At 43.0% G+C, this 16,585-nt stretch overlaps 1 protein-coding gene across 14 annotated transcripts in view; it reads left to right on the forward strand.

Annotated features, from left to right (window-relative positions):
• Window positions 1-16,585, forward strand: part of LOC130201715 (elastin-like) — a 71,466-nt gene that overhangs the window by 13,847 nt on the left and 41,034 nt on the right. For 7 of the 14 annotated variants that reach the window (XM_056426810.1, XM_056426814.1, XM_056426817.1 and 4 more), the window contains exons 4-9: window positions 3,016-3,078; window positions 3,225-3,254; window positions 3,399-3,560; window positions 10,218-10,280; window positions 10,427-10,456; window positions 10,601-10,762. In XM_056426810.1, coding sequence (XP_056282785.1) covers window positions 3,016-3,078; window positions 3,225-3,254; window positions 3,399-3,560; window positions 10,218-10,280; window positions 10,427-10,456; window positions 10,601-10,762 — 510 coding nt within the window. Of the gene's footprint in view, window positions 1-3,015; window positions 3,079-3,224; window positions 3,255-3,398; window positions 3,561-4,562; window positions 5,068-5,232; window positions 5,263-5,439; window positions 5,551-8,639; window positions 8,688-10,217; window positions 10,281-10,426; window positions 10,457-10,600; window positions 10,763-16,585 lie in introns of those variants that run through there. The other 7 variants (XM_056426818.1, XM_056426819.1, XM_056426820.1 and 4 more) reach the window with 4 other exon arrangements.

The following is a 16,585-nucleotide window of genomic DNA, read 5'->3' on the forward strand; positions in this document are numbered from 1 at the left end:
TCTTTCGCAGAACTCAAAAAGTATTGAACCGAATCGCATGAAATTTGGTGGGATGATTGTTTATTATCCGGGGACCAGTTGATTAGATTTTGGGATCGATCGGGTCAAAGGTCATGAACAGGTCAAAATCTTTCGCAGAACTCAAAAAGTATTGAACCGAATTGCATGAAATTTGATGGGATGATTGTTTATTATCCGGGGACCAGTTGATTAGATTTTGGGATCGATTGGGTCAAAGGTCAAAGGTCATGAACAGGTCAAAATCTTTCGCAGAACTCAAAAAGTATTGAACCGAATCGCATGAAATTTGGTGGGATGATTGTTTATTATCCGGGGACCAGTTGATTAGATTTTGGGATCGATCGGGTCAAAGGTCAAGGTCAAAGGTCATGAACAGGTCAAAATGTTCTTGAATCGCATGAAATTTGGTGGGATGATTGGTTATTATCCGGGGACCATTTGATTAGATTTTGGGATCAATCGGGTCAAAGGTCAAGGTCATGGAAAGGTCACTCTTTTTTTACCATAGCACGATACATTTTTGTCCAATTGGCATGCAACTAATGCCAAAATGTTCATAATTCAATGCCCAATCTTGTGATATGCGAAGGTATGCACTCTACCGAGTGCCCATTCTAGTTTAAAAAGTCTTTACTTCTGAAAGCAAAGAAATACACCCACATCTGCAGGCTACTGAATGAAGCGCCTGTCTCTGGTCCCCTGCTTCCTTCACAAAAGTACCCGTATGAGCTTTACTCATTGTAACCAAACGTTAACCTCCTTTATATCACCCGTGTTTACTAAGATGTAAAAAGTGGCCTGACAAAGTATAGCACATTATAACCAACAACAAAGTTCTCTGTGGCGGCTAGTTTGTAGGCAGCAGGTAAACACAGTGCCTTTTTTTAATGGTTTGTGAAACCATCAGAGCTGGAACAATAAACAATGGTAACCATGTGTTGTGTTAAGATTAAATGACAAATTAGGAACTGAAACAACAGCAATTTAACTTTCTCACAATATACTACTAATCTTAGATAGTTTCGCCTGCATGCCATTGAATCTGGAGCTGTGGGAAAGGAGACCAGGGCTGTGTCCTATCACATGGCCTCTTCTTCACATCATCTTCATTTCTAATTCTTGCATTGTAATATATTCATCGTGCGTCTTTCATCTGTCTCGACCATTGTCGTGAATGCAACATCTAAGCAATGACTGGAAGGAATTTCTTTAAATGTGGCATAAACGTCCGCCTGGGTTCAAGGTTCAAGGATTAACTGATGAGAATTTGGTTGTCAGAGGTCACGGTCACTGTGACCTGGAGGTACACTGCAGCTTGACTTGTTGGCGATAATTCTAGTGTTTCATACTGTGCTGAAAACAAATTCCACTGACTCTGAATGTGTGGCTGTTAAAGTGAAATGAAATGTTGAGATAATTCAAACTTGATGTGAATGCAGTTATTAGTTCAACAGAAAATAATTCAGATAATGAGCCTCTAACCTTTTGTAAAGAGAAGATGAGCTTCTGTTTCCTCTAAACACAATATAAAGGCTCTGAGGAGGCTTTGCTGCCACCGACACCTTTCATGTAGCAGTGCCGCTGTCACTGATGGTGCAGTATCACATCAAGATGTTTTAGAGTCGGTCATCATATATCGATGAAAGGATGGAGAATTAAAGACTTATGTATTTGGCCATTAGATATGACTTGGCTCATATCTTGGTTTAAAAGTTTTTACTAAATTCTCCACTTGCATTTCCATCAGCTGTTGATATACATGGACATAACAGGTTAAGACATGTTCTCCTCGAAGTAGCCGCAGGTCTGCGTCGGGTTTTGTTTTATTTTTCAAAAAATACAAAAGTTCAAATGACAGACATGCCTCATGTAAATACTCTTCAAAACTGTCCGTCAGACTTAGATATAAATAGAATACATGAAGCTGGTTTTCATGTTCGCTCCTGCGAAAATGTTAAATTACCTTCGCATTGAAAATGTGGAAGGTAATGTTTTGATCGCCGTGTATTTATTTATTTATTTGTATGCGTGTTATTCGCATAACTCAAAAAGCATTAAACCGAATCGCATGAAATTTGGTGGGATGATTGGTTATTATCCGGGGACCATTTGATTAGATATTGGGATCGATCGGGTCAAAGGTCAAGGTCATGAAAAGGTCAACATCTTCTTGAATCGCATGACATTTGGTGGGATGATTGGTTATTATCCGGGGACCATTTGATTCGATTTTGGGATCGATAGGGTCAAAGGTCAAGGTTAAGGTCATGAAAAGGTCAACATCTTCTTTTTACCATAGCGCGGTCAATTTTTATCCAATTGGCATGGAACTAATGCCAAAATGTTCATAATTCAATGCCCAATCTTGTGATATGCGAAGGTATGCGCTCTACCGAGTGCCCATTCTAGTTTCTACATTATAAAGACGGGTTTTTATTTTGAACGGTAGGGTGGCACCTAGGCAATTTGGTTGCGATCCGCAAGTCAAATTTATAGAAGAAGAAGAACGGTAGGGGAAATCAGGACCCGGAAGCTGGGTCGTCCCAAATAAGTTGCTTTTTTGGGATAAGAACTTACGGTTTGTCTCTCATTTCCTCTTGTTACTGATAATGATATTGAGTTATTATATTCTATATAGTTTTCTTTAGTTGGGTGAACGTGTGTTTAAATTGTTGTATGTACCGTAATCCTACTGCGTCACGCTAGCGAGCGTCAGTTGCGTCCCGTTTACGCTGCATCATGGAAGTGTGGTTTTACTCCTGGGGCCAAACTATAGCGCCCCTACCAACCTGCCTGAGCTCATCGGTTTGTGAAGTTTGAACAAACACTTATTTAGTAAACATAGTATTTCAGGGCTCTCAAGTTTTGAAGACAGGCAATAGTGACATTTCCATTATCATTTCCATCATCACCACCCCATTAAATGCAATACAAGTTATTCCTTGGCTTAATAGAGGAAGTATAAGTTACCGTCTGTTTTCCTATTGTGTCCAGATTGGAAAGTTGCGCCTTTTCTCCAGACACTAAAGACACGAGTGGAAGACATGGGTCCTTTGAGTGAGCATCTGTTCCTTTGGCATTAATATATTTAATCTAAAGGACCGATTCTTTAACTTGTGTGGTTTCCGAATGAACAAATACTGTTGATTGTAACCATATGGCACAAGTCGTTGATCAGGCCAGCTGTTTATCTTGTGTTTCAGTGAAGGCTGCGGCCATAGGAGCGGGAGCACGTGAGACTTTGTTTACTTTTTCAACTGAACTTAACTGACCATGTTTACATGCTACACCTGTATCGTGAATGATCTCACGTTATCTTGAAGTGGCCAAACGAATCGCAACACAGATTCCTCTGCTGTGCTGTTGCCCATGCGCAGTAGGTGCTGTTGTCCTGGCTCCTGCTGCTCTGACAGCAGCAGGTTTCAGCTCCGCTGGGATAGCAGCTGGCTCCATTGGTGCGAAGATGATGTCAACCGCTGCAGTCGCTAACGGGGGAGGAGTGGCAGCAGGAGGTGTGGTGGCTGGTTTGCAGGCAGCAGGTAAACATCTGAACAAAATGTTGTTCTGGTAGTTTTAACTGTTGTGTCATAAAGGTGAGATGATCAGTGCTGGAACAACAAGGAGCATCACGTGCTGTGTTACTTTTCAAACTGCCCAAAACACAAGATCCCAGGTGTGTTTGGTACACAACATAAATGTAGCATTATCACAATAGAGATTACAAAGCATATAGATAGTTAGAGAAGTAATCAACTAAATGAAGTGTTTTGGTTCTCTTAAATAATACTACTGTTTACACTTTAGCTTGAGAAAAAGACTCTTAGTTTTTGTATCTTAATGGCGGGATGGTCATTGCTGAAATGATAATCTCAGGGGCATTATATGCCCTATTATGTCCTTTCTGAAGTACCACAACATCCTACACTGCTGGCTGTCTCTGTATCTCCACATTATCTAACCTGTTACATCGTGCTTGTAGGTGCAGCTGGTCTGTCAGGAGCTGCCACTGCAGCTGTGGCAGGCACTGGAGCAGCAGTGGGATGGCTGGCGAGCTTCTTCCGCTGAAGAAAATGACACCAGTGTACCTCCGAAGCAGCACTCATATGATGTCAGACTACTCAAATGTTGTGTTCAATACAATCTGTGTAACCTGTGAAAGACTCTGGTTCCTGTGTGTCGTCTGTAAACATTTACTTTCATTATACATTATCAGTGGTGGGTTTATATGATGATGTAAATCTGGGCTGTTTTAGCACATTGACTCCAACTAAATTACTTGGTAAGTAACTGTATTTGTTTTTCATAGTAGTTTAGAATGAACCTCGCTACTTTATTTTTTTCCCTTCTTTTTAATACTGTATTACTTTATTTCTTTTTATATATATTTTTCCTTTTTATTACTTTTTTATTTTTTTTATTACTTCATTCTTTATTACTTTTTATTACTTTATTATTTTTTTTACTTTTTAAATTTTCATAACTTTTTTTCTTTATCGTACTTCATTATTTTGTATTACTTTATTACCTTAAAAAATGTTTTCTTCTTTTTATTATATTCTGGGCGAATTGATCCAATAACAGTGATATTGATCCAGTTATAGCTGCAGGCTTTACTTGCTGTAATATCACTATTATGATCTCTTAAGTATAAATACTTAACATTGTGCTTTACTCTTTACTTTGATCTTGATAAAATATAGCACAACCAACAACAACAAAACATTATTTTCTTCCGTGTCTTGAAGATGAAAAATGTCCTGAATGCAGGTTTGAAGGAGCAGTCAGAACTAAACTGGTTTAGCAACTCTTTAGTGTTTCTGTCTTTTGTCTTTGTTCATATGTTACAACAATAGAGATGACCAACTCAGACATTGTTGTTCTGAGTCTGTTTGGGTTAAGTTAAGTTACGCCTTTCATTGTTCAGATTTATAGTTTCGATTTCAAAGAAGCGTTACCTAACTCAACTTCAGTAATATAAAACCAGCCCAGTTCAAGGCTCGCCACTGCCAGTGATCGCGCTCGCTCTCTCTCTCGACATGAACCTTTGTGAGTATCACCGTTCTTTGACAATACTTATAGTCATTTGAAAGTACTGATACTTTTATTAATATAGGTTTTTCTTATAAAAAAAATAGGTAATGATATGCCAAATATCATTGATTTAGTAAAATAACTGGAAAGGTTTATCTCGATGTTTATCTTGTGTTTCAGTGACGGCTGCAGCCTGGGTAGTGGGAGCAAGTAAGACTTAGTACAGCCTTCATCAACTGTGTTTACTTTTTCAACTGATTTAAACAGACGTTAATGTAAAGTGCCGTTTACATGCAAAACGTATCATGCATGATCCTGTTAAAGTGGCCTGACAAATAATAATACCATGAACAACAAAGCTCTCTCTGCTGTGTTGCCCATGTGCAGTAGTTGCTGTTGCCCTGGCTCCTGCTGTGGGAGCAGAGGCTGATGGCTCCATTGGCACGGACATGACGGTAATCGTTAACGAGGAAGGAGTAGCAAGAGTGGAGGCAGCAGGTAAAACACATTATTTGAACTTTCTCACAAAAGACCAGGGGCGGCTTGTCCATAAGGGCGATTGGGGCGATCGACGCACTGCCTCGGGGGAAAAGAAAAAAGAAGAAAAAAGTCGCATTCTACCACTCGAGGTCTGATCTGCCTCTGTATGTCATTGTCCAATCAGGTAACAGTCATTCAGTCAGCCTAAAGTCGTGCTTCAAATGGCCCCGCCCCTTCTGGGGCGACTTTGGGCGAAATGAAAATCGCCCAGACCTCTCCCATTGACTCAATGTTAAACCCATTTTTTCACAAACAGAGCTCTCAATGCATTCTCTATGGCTTCCGGGAGGACTCGCCTCCAGGTCTTGTCATCAGTAATCGAAAAGCGTCAGCACGTCATACAGCTTCGACAGAGGCGTATTCAGTCGAGATGGCGGTGCTCAGGGCAACAGCAGCGATTCAATTCTTTCTTTGAAAGAGACTCCTTTCGGTCGGCATAACAATGAAGACACATTGGCAACAATAGAAGTAGGACCTCCTCGAGCAGTTAGGACCTCCTAGAGCAGTTAGGACCTAGAGCAGCGGTCGCCAACACGTCGATCTTGATCGACCGGTCGATCTCGGAGACGTTCACTGTCACTCTCCAAAATAAAATGAAAATAAAATCAGAAACACATTGTTCCTCATTCTCGAACATTTTCTAAAGTCTCTTCTGAAACGTTTTCTTCCTGACGATCGACGTCAGAAAAGATCTCCGCCTGATTTTAATGAACGCCTGTAAGCGGGTTCTCTGACAGGTGTTGTCAAAGTCAAAGTCAAAGTCAGTTTTATTTGTCAATTTTCCATATGTGCAAACATACAGAAGATCGAAATTGCGTTTCTCTTCTGTCCAACATAAAGTGAATTGTGCAACATATAGACAACATAGAGTGCAAAAATAGTAAGAAACATGTAAACATATAGACAACATAAATTGTGCTAGCAGCATTCAGACATGTGAGTCTGAAAGAGGACAGAGTGGGAGGATGGGGAGAGAGTTCAGCTTCCTGACCGCCTGGTGGATGAAGCTGTTGGACAGCCTGGCGGTGTGAGCCCGAGGCTCGTATCTCCTGCCAGAGGGCAGGAGGCTGAAGAGACCGTGAGGGGTGGCAGGGTCACCACAATCGAGGTCGCTTTGCGGGTGAGGCGGGTGTTGTATATGTCCTGCAAGGATGGGAGGGGGGGGAGTGAGGCACCCATGATCCTTCCAGCTGCCTTCACTATGCGCTGCAGGCGTTCCTGCTGTGGTCTGTGCAGCTTCCGCCCACACAGTGATGCAGTTGGTCAGGATGCCTCGATGGTGCCGCGTAGAAGGTGCACATGATGGATGGGGGCTCCTGCTTTCCTCAGTTTCCGGAGGAAGTAGAGGCGCCTCTGTGCTTTCTTTGCCAGCGATGTACTGTTGGCTGTCCACGAGAGGTCCTCACTGATTTCCACCCCAGGAATTTGGTGCTGCTGACCTGCTCAATGTCCGCACTGCTGATGGTCAGTGGTGGGTGATGGTGTGGCCTTTCCGGAAGTCAACAACGATCTCTTTGGTCTTGCTGTTGTTGAGCAGGAGGTTGTTGGCTCCGCACCACGTGGTCAGAAGGTTGACCTCCTCCTGTAGAGGGTCTCGTCATCCTTGGTGATGAGACCTATCAATGTTGTGTCGTCTGCAAACTTGACCATGTGATTGGTGCTGTAGCTGGTTTTGCAGTCGTGAGTCAGCAAGGTGAAGAGCAGAGGACTGAGCACACAGCCCTGAGGGGCCCCTGTGCTGAGTGTGATGCTGCTCCAGGTGTTGTTGCCAACACGTACTGCTTGTGGCCTCTCACTCAGGAAGTCCAGCAGCCAGTTACACAGCGAGGTGTTGAGCCCCAGCTGGTCAAGTTTGCAGATGAGTTGTTGTGGGATGATTGTGTTGAATGCTGAGCTAAAGTCTATGAACAGCATTCTTACATAGGAGTCTTTTGTCCAGGTGGGTGAGGGCTGGGTGGAGAGCAGAGCAGATTGCATCCTCCGTGGACCGTTTGGCCCGGTATGCAAACTGGAAAGGGTCCAGAGTGGGGGGGGAGAATGGATTTGATATGCGACATGACTAGTCGTTCAAAGCACTTCATGATTATGGGGGTCAGTGCCACTGGACGATAGTCGTTGAAGCAGGACGGAGTGGATTTCTTTGGCACAGGTATGATGGTGGTTACCTTGAAGCATGATGGAACAACAGCTTGTCTCAGAGAAGTATTAAAGACATCCGTGAAGACGTCCTTAAGCTCCTCTGCGCAGTCCTTCAGCACACGACCAGGGATGTTGTCTGGACCTGTTGCCTTGTGGGTGTTGATGGACGAGAGAGTCCTCTTCACGCTGGCAGCAGACAGGCACAGAATCTGCTCATGGGGAGGGGGCGGAGTCTTGTGTGGACGAGTGCTGTTCTGTGCTTCAAACCGGGCAAAGAAGCTGTTGAGGTTGTTTAGCAGAGAGATGTTGCTGTCGCAGTTCTGTGGCGTGGGTTTATAGTCTGTGATGGTCTGAATGCCCCGCCACAGGCTGCGTGTGTCTCTGCTGTCTTTAAAGTGCCGGATTATCTTTTTTGTGTAGGAATTTTTTGCTTTCCTGATGCCGTGGGACAGGTTGGCTCCCGCTGTTTTCAGGTCCGTTTGTCCCCAGCTCTGAAGACCCTATTTCTAGTCCTCAGCAGCCGATGGACTTCCCTGTTAGCCACGGCTTCTGGTTAGCCCGAGTGGTGATGGTCTTTACATGGGTCACATCATCAATGCACTTGCTAATGTAAGAAGTAACAGTGTCTGTGTACTCCCCAATGTCTGTGTGGTCGTTGTATGTGGCTGCCTGTTTAAACATTCCCCAGTCTATTGAGTCAAAGCAGTCTTGGAGAGCGCAGGAGGCCCCCTCTGGCCACACCCGTACCTGCTTCAGAACCGGTCTGGAGGCTTTCACTCTGGGTCTGTATGCTGGCATTAGCATGACGGTGATGTGGTCAGAGAGACCTATGTGGGGGAGGGGGGAGGCCTTGTACGCTCCTTTGTGGGTTGTGTAGACCAGATCCAAAATGTTGTCTCCTCTTGTAGGGAAATCAACATGCTGGTGCTCCCTGAAAGAGGAACGTACCACTACAGGTGAGGCGCAGGGGAAATGCAGAAAGACCTTTATTGATAACTTCACATATTACACCAGACATAAAACTAAGTCATCAATAAATAAATGATGAGATGCCTGTACCTTAGTGTAAATGTTTACGTTACGGCATTAACAAGTTGCGCTTGCGCATGCGCGACAGCCGAGATTCTTGGCGATTTACCAGTTCTTACCTCCGTGAGTTCGGCTTTTCTGCTGTTGCCCTTCAAAACAAAAGCTCAACATTTAGCTTTTTTCTTGTCTGGTGGAGCAATCTGGTTTACTTGAAAGTGATTGCAATTGTATTTCTTCTATTATTTGAAAAAGCACAGATGCAGGAGTCAAAAATGGGGATCTAATATTTATTATTATTATAATTATTTAAATCTTGTTGAAAAAAATCACCAAATCAAAGACCAGGAGCTGGATTACTGACAGACAGCTCACAGACTGCCTCAGACTGTGTCTGCTTATGAACTAACTACAAGCTCACAGACAGAGTTCAGCCACAGCCGTCACACTGACTGGAGTCACATGACTTGATGGCATTGTGACGAAGAACACATAGACAGCTGTCTGAAGGTCTGTGGTTTTGGGTTAATCATTATCAAAAAAATTGCCCCCCCCGAGAATTTTTTCAGGAGCCGCCACTGCAAAAGACACAACATTAACAGGATGTTACACTCTCACACGTCGGAACATCTAACGCCCTCGTGTTTGTGTTCATAACATCACCCGTAGGCTCACACAGTTCGGTGACTTTCACCGACTCTGGATGAAAGACTGCAGCTTCCAGCGAGACTAGAGTAGCAGCAGTCAAGACGCTGAGATAAGCCCCGCCCCTCTCAGGCGGGAATGAAGCGAATGGCGCTCATGTGATTGGTTGATAATGAAGGCGACATTTGATTGGCTACAGATAGTTCTATGTTTAAAAAAACGCGAGATTTATAGTTGAGCCATGGCAGAGGAGTCTCAAAAATACCTGCACATGTATGTAGCGTTCCACAAACACATGCATTGCGATCCACAAGTAAATACATATAAATCCACAAACCAAGAGTTAAATCCACATAGAAATGCATAAATATGTTTATAATTTTTATTTTCCCTTTATAGAAATCTTAATTTATTTCCGTGTGTATTGAAATGTATTTGTGAATCGTTTCATGCATTTGTAAATTGAATATATTTGTGAATATTCGTGTTTGCATTTGTGAGTCTCTCTCTGTGCATTTGAAACTAGAACGGGCACTCGGTAGAGCGCATACCTTCGCATATCACAAGATTGGGCATTGAATTATGAACATGTTGGCATTAGTTGCATGCGAAGGTAATTATTGAGACTGATCTGACCCCATAATGTTTTGCCGTCTGCTTACTCGCGTATGTCATGCATACCAATGCTCGCCTGGTGGCGCTGTCCTCACCGTGAACATAACAATACATACCATTCAGTTGATGAACTCACACTTATATTTTATTGGCTTAATAGAGGAAGTATAAGATACCGTCTGTTTTCCTCTTGTGTCCAGATTGGAAAGTTGCGCCTTTTCTCCAGACACTAAAGACACAAGTGGAAGACATGGGTCCTTTGGGTGAGCATCTGTTCCTTTGGCATTAATATATTTAATCTAAAGTACCGATTCTTTAACTCGTGTGGTTTCCGAATGAACAAATACTGATGATTGTAACCATATGGCACAAGTCATTGATCAGACCAGCTGTTTATCTTGTGTTTCAGTGAAGGCTGCGGCCATAGGAGCGGGAGCACGTGAGACTTTGTTTACTTTTTCAACTGTACTTAACTCACCATGTTTACATGCTACACCTGAATCGTGAATGATCTTAAGTTATCTTGAAGTGGCCAAACGAATCGCAACACAGATTCCTCTGCTGTGCTGTTGCCCATGTGCAGTAGGTGCTGTTGTCCTGGCTCCTGCTGCTCTGGCAGCAGCAGGTTTCACCTCCACTGGGATAGCAGCTGGCTCCATTGGTGCGAAGATGATGTCAATGGCTGCGGTCGCTAACGGAGGAGGAGTGGCAGCAGGAGGTGTGGTGGCTGGTTTGCAGGCAGCAGGTAAAATACATTATTTGAACTTTCTCAAACTCAACTGGAATAAATCTGAAATACTCATCATCGGCCCTAACTCAGCCCAGACCTTCTCTCTCAACATGGCTCCATGTCCCTCAGTCCGTTACAGTACCCTCCCACCACAATGTCCCTTGGACAAACAAACAAAGTCTCTCAGGTGGACAGGGGCCCTGCGGTTCCTCTGAGGCAGCCGTCTGCCCTGAGGAGAAGTAAAAGGGGACGCTGGAACCAAGGCATGGGAAGGGAAGGAGGGAGTCTGAAGGACGGCCGAGAGGCCGGGGTCATTGGGAAGGTTTAGGGGGGTAGTTCTAGAGTCCAAGGTTCCTCGTGTCCCAAGCTTGTGTCCCGGTGGAATGCCTGTCTCTGTGCAGGGCGACTTTCCTTCCTCCCGGTGGCAACTGGACCCTTTACACCACCTCTCCAAGTCTCTCCAGTCCTCGACAGGGTCACACCCATTCACTATCGGTAGCTAGGGTGATTGACAGGTTTCACAGGTACACAGAGGTCATGAGACCTTCATTGACCTCCTGAACTCAGTCATTACCATAACAAATCTTATCTAGAACAACTTATTCCTGTCAACACAATAGCACAATATCCGTTACAGTATGTTCAGAACTCTGCCGCTCGACTGCTCACCTCCACCCGCCGCTATGAACATATCAGCCCGGTCCTACACAACCTTCACAGGATCCAAGTCAAATACAGGATGGACTTTCAAATATTACTCATCACTTACAAAGCCCTAAACAACCTGGCCCCTCCCTACCTTTCAGATCTCCTCTCGGACATGACTCATTCCGCATAGCTTCTCCAGTTGTTTGTTTGTTTTGTTTGCTCCTTGTCTTTCTATTTAGTCTGTTCTGTTTGTCTCTGCCCTATGTAAAGCATCTTTGAGTGTAAAGAAAAGCGCTATATTAATACAAAGTAATATTATTATTGTTATTTCGATCTTGTGATTTACATTTTTTATTAATCTTATAATCTACCATTAATAAATTGTCCTGCTTTTCTCTCAGATTTCCCACCGAATCAAAGAGCTGTTTTTAATTCTATATTTTATAAAGTGTAATCTTGCTCTATAGCTGCAGCCGGTCTGTCAGGAACCACATCAGCTGTGGTGGCCACTGGAGGAGCATTTGCGGGATGGATCACGAACGGTCTGTCAGGAACCACGTCAGCTGTGGTGACTACTGGAGGAGCATGTATGGGATGGATCACGTGCGGCTTCGTCGAGGAGGAACAAAAAGCATGAAATACTTTTACTTTTACCAAATTTAGAAAGCAATAGCGAATTAAATCAGTCTGTTACCGAAGGAGCACTTTTGTCATCTCAGACAACTGAAATGTTTTGTTCAATAAATTGATATAACCTGTCAAACATTCTGGTTCAGTCTATTTTTTGTAAATATTTAAATATCTCATGATCTCCACCTGAAGCAGGTTTCTGCTTTTCTCTTATAGATGTCCCACCGTATCAAACAGCTGTTTTGTATTCTATACATTCAAAACAATAAAACAAACTAAAAGAATAAAAGCTTAATTGATGAGAACTTGGCAACAGTTACATCAACAACCTGTTATGAGAACAGGATTTGGCACAAAATAACATTCAAACTTGAGTTACGGGATGTTTCGATATAACCCGACGCAGAAACATCAGAATCAACTCAAGAATGAGGCTACAATCTTTTTCAGGCCTTTTCTGATCGCACATTTTCATTCAACGCTTGTTTTGTCTCCTCACTGGAATGTGAGTCATCACACTGGTGTGACATGGGACTAACGGTAGTGTCAGAAAAACATTTCTAAACATATTAAATACTATTTCATTAATTTATTCTAGGGAATGAAGTGTTTTAATCCAATATTTTGCTATGAATCTTTGCATTCATGAGTTGGGCCTGAGCCATGAAATGATCATACAGATGGGATTTTAACTTGAAAAATGTATTTTATTAGATTCTTCAGTGATTTCCTAATTTCAAGATTGATTTATAAACAATATAAGCAAATGTGCATACAATGGTTTATAAAATATTACAAGATTATTAATGTATTTAACTTACACTATTCATCAATGTTTCATCTGGATTGCTCATACATGAGTCCCACATGCTGGTGGCTCTGTGAGGCTGTTAAGCACCTTCGAGCTAAATGATGACGTCAGCATGCTCACGGGCTCAGCGTGTAAATAATGCTGACACGCTGATGTTTAGCCAGTATAATGTTGATCATGTTCATTATTTTAATGAAGCGTAACAGCCTGCTAATATTAGCTTAGCATCACGAAACACAAACAGCTGAGGCTGATGGGTATTTAGTTTTGCAGATGTTTAGTCATCAACCAAAGTATTGCGCAATACTCTTCAATCAAATATCACCTCAGACCACATCAACCAAACATCACTGTTCTCTTGAGAACCACGCAGTGGTGGGCCGTCAGGGCCAGCAAGGCCTTCTCTGCTGGCCTAAACATCATCAGAATATATATTTTTTTCTAAATATATTTCCCCACAAATATGTATTCAATTATTTCCCAGAGTAAGAGTTATTCTCTTAATTTCATAGCGTTCCTCTTGGTTGCGCTGCTGCCAGCCCCAGGTTGAGATTTGGAGGGCTGGTCTTTATGTTAGATCTTTTATCCAATCATATTGAGCCATCGTGTGTTGCCAGGGGGCTAAAATCTGCCCTTAGGCCTTCAGAATCAACATTGCGGGCGCTGGTAGCTTCAAGTGAATGGGAATGACAATGTTGTGTCAACCAATCAGCTTTAGAGTTGGCTCCTCTAGGCCTTCTCGAAGGCCCCGGAACCGGCACAGGAGCCAGCTAGCAGGCGGAGGGCGTGCACGTCTTTTGATTGGATTACCAATATTGAGAGGCGGGTCATATGGGCAGGTATATGCAAAACCTCAGAACTAGGAAACTGAATTTGATAAAGGAATTAATTCGCGGACTACAAAGCTGTTTTTTCAACCCACAATGGCGGAAGGAGGAGAAGATGTCGATTTGTTCGAGCATATACTTTTAACGCCTTTCTCAAGACGAACTTTTCAAGAAATGTTAGACATCGTAAGGAGGACTTTTTTCTTCTTCTTTTTCTCCGTCCCGATGCGCGCATTCTGCAGCGCGCGACACGGAGAGCCGAGAGAAATGACATGCTGTTGTGTAGATACGATCAACATCAGACGGCTGTTTAGTCTAATAAATGAACAAAGACGTGCTGTAGAGAAAATGACGGGGGCGGGCCAATTTTTTTTAATGTCATGCGATCTACCAATACTACGCCGCGATCGACGTATTGAGCAGCCCTGGTCTAGAGCCATGGCATCATAATGATAGTAATAAGAGGTGGATTAATTCGGGTGGGACTGTGTAGGACCACACTGAAGGCCCAGGCCCCAGGCCCACGGCCCGCCACTGGAACCACGTAATCCTCCGACAGTTTTATACAGACACATATTTCCACTATATCTATAACAGCTTGATGCTCATCACTGTATATGTTTCTGAAAACACAAAATGAGCTGTCAATGACAGCCTGTCATTGTTACCCCTATAAAACATAAAGAGTCTTTGAACTGAGGAAGCGTTGCTGCAGGTCATAACTTCAATAAATAATGAAAATACCACCCTCTACTAGTGATGCTTTAGTATTACAGCAAGGTGTTTTAGAATCATCACAATTTAAATGAGACACTGGAGATTTGAAGAAGTGTGTTGTGGCAGCTGTCTCCAATTTGGCCTCGGCTGGTGATTGGCAATCAGTCAGCAGCCGAGGCCGCCCTCATAAAAGCTCTCAGTTGAGAGTGGAGGAGGAGATGAGCAGAGGCGTAGTCTGCTCGGTGTTGTGTGGAACACAATAAAAACATGTTATCCAACGGAACCTTGTGGTGCGTGGCTGATTCTTGGTGCTTTTGGGGGAAACCCACGGGTAACGGCGCGAGAGCTGCTACATGTGTATTTAGTAGTGATGGTGAGATGAAGCCTCATGAGGCATCAAACCACTTCAGCCAATTGGTTCGAGAAAGGGTTCATTTCTCGAAGCTTCATGTGCACACGAAACCACCTACTGGCCAAGTGTATAGTCACAGGCAGCTGTATCTGAACCACATAATGTGATGCATTGAATGTTTGTGTCTGTTATGGCTGTTGGGAATGACTATGAATTTCAAAAATGTATGACCAAATCATTTCTGTACATAATCACATATGTGCATAATACAATGTTTTTTGAATGTATTCTGTGTGTGTAAATGTTCCCAAAATGGTAGTAGCCTATCATGATATGGCAGGTTGTGTAATAATGTTATGTCACTTTAGGAAAATGGCATGGGCTTAAGCAGGCAGAGGACAGTGAACGTGTGTGTGTGTAACTAGGAAGAGGGGACTGACTATGCTTGTGTAACTTGGACAGTGATGTACAGGACAAGGGACATTTTATTCATTTTTATTCAGAAATAACTGTTTCTCAACAGTTCCATCTTATCACCTCTCCTTCTCTCCTCACTCTCCTAACTCTCCAAACTATCTCTCTCTCTAAACTCTCAACCAACAACCCACATGTTGAATGGAGCCTGAGGGGTTTATATTGCTGTCAAACCTCCCGGCAATATCTGAACCACTTCCTGAAGCAGTCACGTGGTACAGCCGGGCAGCGAGGCTTCGGACGTCATCATTTTTGGCTCCTCCCCTAAATGAAGCAAGCCTCGATACGCGCTTCGAGGAAACGCCCCCTCCATACTCGACACACGCTTCGAAGCGTCGGAACATCTCGTAACTAGAATGGGCACTCGGTAGAGCGCATACCTTCGCATATCACAAGATTGGGCATTGAATTATGAACATTTTGGCATTAGTTGCATGCCAATTGGACAAAAATGTATCGTGCTATGGTAAAAAAAGAGTTTGACCTTTCCATGACCTTGACCTTGACCTTTGCCCCGATTGAACCCAAAATCTAATCAAATGGTCCCCGGATAATAACCAATCATCCCACCAAATTTCATGCGATTCAAGAACATTTGGACCTGTTCATGACCTTTGACCTTGACCTTTGACCCGATCGATCCCAAAATCTAGTCAACTGGTCCCCGGATAATAAACAATCATCCCACCAAATTTCATGCGATTCGGTTCAATACTTTGAGTTCTGCGAAAGATTTTGACCTGTTCATGACCTTTGACCTTGGACCCGATCGATCCCAAAATCTAGTCAACTGGTCCCCGGATAATAAACAATCATCCCACCAAATTTCATGCGATTCGGTTCAATACTTTTTGAGTTCTGCGAAAGATTTTGACCTGTTCATGACCTTTGACCTTTGACCCGATCGATCCCAAAATCTAATCAACTGGTCCCCGGATAATAAACAATCATTCCACCAAATTTCATGCGATTCGGTTCAATACTTTTTGAGTTCTGCGAAAGATTTTGACCTGTTCATGACCTTTGACCTTTGACCCGATCGATCCCAAAATCGAATCAACTGGTCCCCGGATAATAAACAATCATCCCACCAAATTTCATGCGATTCGTATCAATACTTTTTGAGTTCTGCGAAAGATTTTGACCTGTTCATGACCTTTGACCTTTGACCCGATCGATCCCAAAATCTAATCAACTGGTCCCCGGATAATAAACAATCATCCCACCAAATTTCATGCGATTCGGTTCAATACTTTTTGAGTTTTGCGAATAACACGCATACAAATAAATAAATAAATACACGGCGATCAAAACATAACCTTCCGGCATTTTCAATGCGAAGGTAACAACACCAGTTTAAAAAGTCGTTACTTCTGAAA

Source organism: Pseudoliparis swirei, chromosome 11, assembly GCF_029220125.1.
Source record: "Pseudoliparis swirei isolate HS2019 ecotype Mariana Trench chromosome 11, NWPU_hadal_v1, whole genome shotgun sequence".
In the NCBI taxonomy this organism is placed as follows: domain Eukaryota; kingdom Metazoa; phylum Chordata; class Actinopteri; order Perciformes; family Liparidae; genus Pseudoliparis; species Pseudoliparis swirei.